The sequence below is a fragment of the Xenopus laevis genome, chromosome 4S (assembly GCF_017654675.1).
Source record: "Xenopus laevis strain J_2021 chromosome 4S, Xenopus_laevis_v10.1, whole genome shotgun sequence".
In the NCBI taxonomy this organism is placed as follows: Eukaryota; Metazoa; Chordata; class Amphibia; order Anura; family Pipidae; genus Xenopus; species Xenopus laevis.
The window spans coordinates 79,287,027-79,295,828 of NC_054378.1; the positions used below are offsets into that span (position 1 = coordinate 79,287,027).

At 41.2% G+C, this 8,802-nt stretch overlaps 1 protein-coding gene across 9 annotated transcripts in view; it reads left to right on the forward strand.

Moving 5' to 3' along the window:
• Positions 1-5,363, forward strand: part of rasal2.S (RAS protein activator like 2 S homeolog) — a 152,374-nt gene extending 147,011 nt beyond the window's left edge. For 5 of the 9 annotated variants that reach the window (XM_018260952.2, XM_018260953.2, XM_018260955.2 and 2 more), the window contains one exon: positions 2,150-5,362. In XM_018260952.2, coding sequence (XP_018116441.1) covers positions 2,150-2,314 — 165 coding nt within the window. In that variant the 3' untranslated portion in view covers positions 2,315-5,362. Of the gene's footprint in view, positions 1-2,149 lie in introns of all 9 variants that reach the window. The other 4 variants (XM_041561504.1, XM_041561503.1, XM_041561501.1 and 1 more) reach the window with 1 other exon arrangement.
• The last annotated feature ends 3,439 nt before the right edge of the window (positions 5,364-8,802 follow it).

Here is an 8,802-nt window from a genome sequence, read left to right on the forward strand (position 1 = left end):
CAGTGCCTCTTATGTTTTTGTGCATTCCTTCACCACTATCCTGTCCCCCATGCCTCTATACAAGCTTTTGGCTGCCTCACTCCAGTGTTGCTGTGTGCCCTCCCTTGCCAGCACTTCAAGGTCATCAGTTACTTTTGTTATTTTATAGGATTTTTTGTTTTCCTACAAATCTTCACAATGAAGATCTTTCCCACAGAGTTAGTAGTTCCTTGGCTTCTGTGCAAAATGAAACAATGACTTGTGCTTATTAATCTGTGTCGTGTAGCAGCACTTGTGAATATTATGACCTACACCGTAATACCTTTAGACCTTTGATACACCCTTTAGCCCAAACACAGATTAAGTTGTTGCAATTACAATGCCCTGTAGCATATTCTAACTCCCTAAGTGACGAAGCTACTGTGAATTGTCATAGGTCCACAGCTGTGTGTTTTCTCATTTCCGTATTTGCAAACTCTGGTGTCATATTTGTGCACTTCTGCAATGTGAGCTGCATCACAGGTCTGTCACTGTTCAACAATAATTATAATGTTTCAGAGCGATTCTCTTCACATTAGGTCCTGCTTTGTTCATTTTAGCCTCTTACATGATCATGTTATGATGCCATTTCTACAGTCTGGAACAGTACAGATAAAGACATTTGGGGTGTTCCAAAGCAATAGAAGAGGGATATCCCAGCTTTAGATAAAAATAACATCAAGCATGTTCAACCAGTCACCTTCAGCTTTTGCTACCCAATAACTCCCAGCATGCCTGTCTTTGGAATGCTACGAGTTATAGCCACAACTGACTGCCCTATCTAGGGATTAGCTGCCAAAAATGCTTTTCAGATGGAAATTACCTGCCAAGAGCCACTTGCTATTACTCCCTAGAGCAGTCATCCCCAACCAGTGGCTCGTGAGCAACATGTTGCTCACCAACCCCTTGGATGTTGCTCTCAGTGGCCTCAAAGCAGGTGCTTATTTTTTTAATTCCTGGCTTGGAGGCAAGTTTTGGTTGCATAAAAACCAGGTGTACTGCCAAATGGAGCCTCCTGTAGGCTGCCAGTCCACATAGCGGTTACCAAGAGCTCTTATTTGGCACTCCCAGGAACTGTATGCATGCTTGTGTTGCTCCCCAAGTCTTTATATGTTTGAATGTGGCTCATGGGTACAAAAGGTTGGGGACTAGTATGTCATAACTCTAAAGCCAGCCCTAATGGAGACTCTGATAGTGATACCGTTTTCTAAACGAACCGTAACACCAAACAATGAAACTGTTTTAAAGGAAAAACACTATAAGGGTAATGTCACACCTGGAGATTTGGGGAGATTTAGTCGCCCGGTGACTAATCGCCTCTTCTTTGGGGGCTACTAATTTCCTCGAGCTGCTTCCCCCTGTCTTTCGCCTACTACAATGAAAAACCGCCTGCGGCATGGCACTCGCGGCGCTTTGTTTTCCAAAGTCGTCTGAAGTTGCGACTTAGGAAAACGAAGCGCCACGAGTGCCATGCCGCAGGCGTTTTTTCAGGGGGAAGCAGTTTGGGGAGATTAGTCGCCTCAAAGAAGAGCAGATTAGTTGCCAGGCGACTAAATCTCCCCGAATCTCCAGGTGTTACCTTACCCTAAAGTAGTGTTGCACTGCACTGGTAAAACTGGTGTGTTTGCTTTAAAATCACAATTATAGTTTATATAAACAAGCTGCTGTGTAGCCATGCTGTCAAGCACAGAGCACATGGCAGATAAAAGATAAGTTCTGAAGAATTCCATTGTATACTACAGAGCTAATCTGTTATCTGCTGTGTATCCTGTGCCCTTTCTCCTTTTTTAAGCTTTGCATGGCTCCCCCATGTCTACACAGCAGGAGTAGTGAAGATAAACTTGAACATTTCAGAAATGGTACAGAATTTTTAATTAATCGTATTTCAATTCATTTTCACGATAGTTCCCCTTTAAGCATGCCTGACTATGTATCCATAGCCATGTATGTAGCCAGATTTGAATGGATGAATACAGACTTGTGTGATACATAAAAGATCGCTCTTAAACATTACTAGGAAATGACAGCAGCAAGTGATGCACAAGAGTAAACAGTGAAGGCGTTCATTTTGCATAGAAGAAATTGGGCTAAGCACTTGAGATGTATATTAAATAGCTGTCATCCCTTGCAGGAGAAGAGGATCATATCACTGGATGCAGCCAACACGCGTCTGATGAGCGCTCTCACACAGGTCAAGGAGCGCTATAACTCCCAGGTGCGCAATGGAATCTCGCCAACCAATCCTACCAAGCTGTCAATCACTGAAAATGGAGAATTTAAGAACAGCAGTTGTTAATCTCAAGTCGGGACTCGGTGCCATCTCTGGAATTCAGTGCTGCTAAACCAAAAGACAAGTGTAGTGAAGTCCTCTGCAATATAAATATGTATGGGAAAATCCTACCTATCCATGCCTTTTAGCGATATGGAAGCTTATTAGCCATACCGCGCTGTATATAGGGTGAATTTGTTTATGCTCTGTACAGAGCACTTGTGTAAAGTACCACAGGGAAGTTAATATGTAGTACATATCGTTTTTTATTGAAAGGAAAAAGGTTCATGTTTTTTATTTGTGTTTATCTTTCAATAAGCGGGACTCATATAAAAGACTACGGAGAGCTGAAAGAGTGATGTACATATTCCCGGAATCCATGCAATTGGCAGTTGCACTGCAGCAAGAAACAGCAGTACCGGAGACACTCTCTCCTACTCCTCTTATTCCTAGAAAGACCTAGAGACACTTTCCTCAAGGCTAAATAAGAACACTAAGATAGCACAATGTAAGTTTGGAAGGGGTCAGAACATTTCTCGAGGCCTCTGTAACATATCCCAATTCAATCAGTTTTAGAATGTATTTTTTTTTTTTAAGAAATGTTTTGGAGTTTACAGATGTGTATATATGTATATTTTGATTGTAAAATGTAATTATACAGTTCACATCTATACTATGAATCACTTTATGCCGTCTAAGAGGGAATGGGAACGTCGCTGTACAAATCAGAATCTCAAATTACCCCTGTAGTATTTTCCCCAGTAGCCTATATGTTTTTATTTCAGGGGCGATCATCTAAACTGGCCACAAAGCAGATGACATGACGCTGGGTACATGCATTGTGTGAAGCAGTGAGAACATGCTGGAGAAATGTATGTCTTGTAGATTGTGGGCCCCCTGTGTCACTTTAGGATGTTACATTTTAACAGTTATGTCTGGAGTCCTGTCAGTGTTGTTTGAGATTGCTGAGCAGCCATTTCCCTTGCAGCTATTGAGAGAGTAGGACTAGAATGGATCTGAAATGTCTTGCAGGGACCAGTAATATCCTGGTACTACCGAGCACTAGGGAAAAGGGCAATGCTTAAAGGGGTTGTTCACCTTCCAAACACTTTATTTTAGTTCAATTGTTTTCAGATTGTTCGGTAGAAATGAAGACATTTTTTAATTACTTTCCATTTTTACGTTTTTACCGTTTTTTCCAAAATCTAAGTTTAAAGTTGAATGTCCCTGTCTCTGGTGTTTCAGTCTGGCAGCTCAGTAATTCAGGCGCAGACTCTGAACTGTTACAATTTTGCAACATTGAGTTGATACATTTCTCAGCAGCATCTCTGGAGTATTAGCAACTATTGTATCAATTCTAACAATTGCCTTTAGGGAAAGGCCAGACGTGGCGTTTTTACGTTGCATTTTTAAAAAAGCTCCGTTGAGTGTAAATACGCCACTCAAACCACACGCAACCACCAACATGCGTTTTTCAAGGTTTCTTTTCCCAAAATGCACTTCTCATTGTTCTCGCTCCCCATAATTCTGCTGGCTAGAAATGTAAATGCAACGTAATTACGTCACCTGCCTAATACGCTGTAAAAACGTATATGCGGCATTCATCTCGCGAGAATTTGGACGCCATCTTTAAAATACACTGCATATTTACATAAACTTGCAGATCTCATAGTCTAATGATTTGGTAGTTTCTTGACGTATTGGCGTTTCTGCTGAAAAACGCCAATATTGGTGTCCTGTAGCGGATTTCAACTTGCAAGCACCCTGTGAGAATTATCGTAGTGTGTTTTCCAATAGTTTCAGTGGTGGTGCAGTTTATGCGTATTTATGCCCAACGGAGCTTTTTTTAAAAACACAACGTAAAAACGCCACGTCTGGTGTTGCCCTTAATGAAACTCAAGGATTCTGCTCAGCAGGGACAAAGATAACAAATGTATCAACTAAATGTATCAATTTAGAACAGTTGTCGAGGACCCCCACCTCCCAGAGCTGCTTCAGAAGGTGAAAAATGAAACTTTACACTTCAGTATGAGAAAAACTGTCACATATAGAAAATACAAAGTAATTGGAAAAAGTCATGATTTCTGGTGAACAATCTGAAACCAACTAGTTGTTGGAAGGTGAACAACAACCTTAAATGTCACCGTGCAGAGATTGAATGTAGGCAATTCAGACAGTGCTTTCATGGTTGGTAACTGTTAACACAGCAGAAGAAGTGTGCTCTGCAGTTTTGTTGTGACTAACAATGTTTTTGGAACAAAAAAAGCTTTTTGTGTATAAAAACAGATGCTACGTACAGTTCACTGCTTCAGTATAAATGCATATGTATAAGCCAGCACATTGTTCTCTGTGCTATAAAAGTTGTGTGATTGAGCTGTTCCTATGCACAGTTGTGTGTGTGTGTGTGTCAGAATATTGAAGGAGAATCTAATCATCTATTAAAAACTTCTAACTGTCCTGTCCTTCCATTAGATAGATCAGGGTTGTTTAATTACAGTTGCTATTAGGCCTGGTAAGGGACAATACAACCTACTGGTTGATGTTTTACAGGTGGTTAATGTTTACCAATCTGTTGGCATTCCCTGTTATGGCTAGAGGAGTTACCAGCCTGTCTGGGACCCAAACAGTTACACAAAATGTCCATTCACACACACGCACATCCCATTTATTGGCATTTTCACTGGTTGGTGACACTACGGTGCATTGCTACTTGGTGGCCTCCAACAGTGAAAAGTGCTTATGTAGCTGCATCATAGGACCCTTCTTCCCTCTCTGCAATGGAGACCAACATTTTTCTAAAGGGCTAATTCAAGGGTGTTGAGAAACTGTGCCTGCTGTCTGACTGAAATGAGAGAAATCTGTCCATGTTCAGTGGTTTTTATTATTTATTTATTGTCTGTCCTTGTTTTCTTGCTCATCTCTTCCTCTTGTTTCTCTCACCTCATGAATCTTTCTCTTCTTCAACATCCAGGGATTTTATGGTTAAAAAAAAAAGTTGGTTTTTAAACCATTAAGGAAATTCGATATTTTATTATTGTTAATGCCTACAATAAAATGGATTCTGTATTTAAAAAAAGGCCCATGTCTAATTCTTTGTTCCCACAATCGTGTCCTTAAGTCACACACGGGAGGGTTCTGTGACTTTGTTTATTTTAAGTTCTGCATTTTGTTGTGCAAAGAGAGAGATGTTGATTTTCATTGGTTCCTCAAGCACACCATTCCAGTATAAAACGCTTAAAGGAAAACTATACCCCCCAAACAATGTAGGTCTCTATAAAAAGATATCGCATAAAACAGCTCATATGTAAAACCCTGCTTCATGTAAATAAACCATTTTCATAATAATATACTTTTCTAGTAGTATGTGCCATTGGGTAATCATAAATAGAAAACTGCCATTTTAAAAAATAAGGGCCGCCCCCTGGGATCGTAGGATTCACTGTGCACACAAACATACCAACAAACCATACATGTTAGGTCACATGAGCCAATTAACAGACAGAGTTGTGTTACAGTTAGAGTTGTAGTATTTCTGGTCAGGTGATCTCTGAGGCAGCACACAGACCATCACGAAATGGTGGTTCAAGGCAAGAGATGTAAAAGGGCAATATTTACTTAAATATATATTCCAGTTTGGTAAGATTCTTTAATATGCCACTTAATATGATATGAACTATCTGTTGCTTAAGTGTTAATTTTGGGGGTATAGTTTTCCTTTAAAGCTTCGGCCCAAAGGGCCGAAGATTTGAGCCCCTGACCGCTAGCAGACTCCTCTTATGTGTACACAGCTGCCAGACTTGTGTTGGGTCCAGCATGAACACACTTGGCGGATTTCAGTGAGGAAATGCGAGACTTTTCATTTTAAAACAGACAGTCCACAGTGTGTTTCCACTCCAGAGGCAACACACGGCTTCCAGATGCAAACACAGATGCTAGCAGTTGGGTGTGATTTTGGTTCTGTGTGGAGCTATCCAAAGAGCAGATATAGCCTGTGGCTTACATTACTATTACCAGTTCTCAGTATAACATTGGTCATGCTCACGGCTGCCATCAGGGGGGGGACTAGAGGGACAGTTGTCCCGGTTATACTCACTCTGTAGCCGGCCCCCACTACTGTCAGGAAGCTGTAGAATCGGGTGGGGAGGGCGGAGCTTCTTCTACATGTCTTTCCCCTCCCCAGCTTCTAAACTATTGGTAGTTTCATAGAGCTGCATGGTGATTGGCTAAGCCTATCCAATCCCTGTGTAGATCTGCTGCGACTTAAGAACAAACCAGTAGTATAGAAGCTGGGGAGGGACATGCAAGCACTATAGCTCCGCCCACCCTACCCGATTCTGCAGCTCACCGAGAGCAGTGGGGGGGAACTTTGAATGGAAAACACGAAGAAGAAACGAAGGTAAGTTCCACTGAGCACCAATGTTTTTGTTTTTTTTTTAGTTCATTGAACCCCTGGCCACAGGGGTCCCTGACCAGAAAACTTTTATGGGGGCCCTGTCATCACTGTTTTTTTAATTTATAGGGGGGCCCTGCCCACTAATATTTTTTTAACTTATAGGGGGGCCTGACCACTAATTAATTTTTTTTAACTAGTAGGGGGGCCCTGACCACAAATGTTTTTTTTGGAGGGTGGGGCTTGGGGGCAGGATCTGGGGTGGGCGGGGACCAGGGGCCCAGAAAATGTTGCTGTACGGGGCCCCGTGATTTCTGATGGCGGCCCTGGTCATTCTACATATGGAGCCTTGTTTGTGTTTGTTTGTATGCATAGGAGCAGCCATTGGTTCTCTAGTGAGGAATCATAATCCATCGGGGCAAAATGCTACAGATCTTCCCCCGTTTAAAGTGAATGGGAAACCCAGTGAACACGTCCTGCATAGTGGCACATTTTGCTTGGAAACCTGCAACCCCTCATTTTCAAGAGGTTTTGCAATCCCAGTGTTTTCCATTTACTTTGAATGGGGGGGAGATTTGTAGTATTTTGGCCCCTTCCACAGAGTAATAAATTGCTGCGGCAACCAAACCCTATACATTTCTGTATGTTATTTACCAGAGCAATTCCCATGCACAAACATATATACTTTTAAATGAAATTCATTACAATACAGTGACCTTATAAACTGAGTTTTTTTAGACTTTAACAGTTAAGGTCCTCTTTCATTGGATAGACACCTTCTATTGTGGGCAGTACTTGGGCAGCAGGGGGACTTTAGTTCCCAGAATCTATAAATTCAACATGGAACAAGGTGAGTTAGGGGTGGACTGATTATTCAAGCCAAAGTAAGGGTTGGGAATGTGGTCTGGGCAGGTCAGAAGCAGACTATCATCGTTTCTACTAAGTCTGACAAGTTGTTTTTACACACAGAAGTCTCTCTAATCACCATGATTAATATATTGGATTAAGTACCCCTACTTTAATTTCTAAAGATATTAAGTCACAGAGGAGTTAAGTTACCAGATAAAAGCACAAGACCTCGGGCCGAGTGCTTTTATACAGGTCACGTAACTCCAAGGTCTTTATATCTTTTTAATATCTTTTATAAATTTTAGTGGGGTACAATATTCATTATAATGTACAGTTAGATTAATCAAGAGCCGGTTGTCTCTGCTGCAGAAAAATAGCTGGTACAAACATGGAATAGGGAATTATATGTTCTATTTTGTGCTCTGTGGCTTATGAACTGCGGGCAATGTCACACACTGGGCTCACTGACTGCTGTTACTTGTTTCTGCCCAGAGCCACTACATCTCTTCCCATTAACGTCACAATTGCTCGTGTGACATTGCCATAAGAACAGCAAGTCCTTTATTGTCTGTGAAATCACAAGACATGATACATATGACAAATGACTATAGATGCAATTATGAAGAAAAGGATACGTCATTGTGCATTACTAAAGGAGATCTTACAATACTGTACTTTGAAGGGGAAAGTATATTTGCTTTTTTGTGTGGGTTCACTCTACATTAAATAGAAAAGAAATGGGAGACAATCTAAGGGGCAAATTCAGTAACCTCCGAAGATTCGCCAGCGACGGCTTTGCTCACAGCACAACACTTTGCCAGGCGTAGATTCGCCAGGACAACGCTAATTCACTTAAATCTGAAGTTGCGTCCAGGGCGCTGAACGCTGGAGAAGTTGCGCTAATGTTACTGCGCCAAGTGAAGCGAATTTGCAATAGCGTTGGCTAGTTTGTATACGGCAGGAAGTTAAATTTCAATGGACGTATATGTTGCAGCAAATACATTAAATTACACAAGCCCAGGGAAGCTTAATAAAAGAAAATAAAGTTGTTATAATACACAAAAGCCATGAATATCTTGTAAATTATATATCGGAGTTCCATGACCTGTATAAAAACACTCGGCCTTCGGCCTCGTGTTTTTATATGGTCATGAAACTCCTCAGTAACTTATAATATCCTTATATTTTACAAGAGGGGGTACTTTATTCACTATATATTGCCCTACACATGAGCCCAGTGTATAGTTTATGTGCCATATGTTAGGAAATGTAGGGG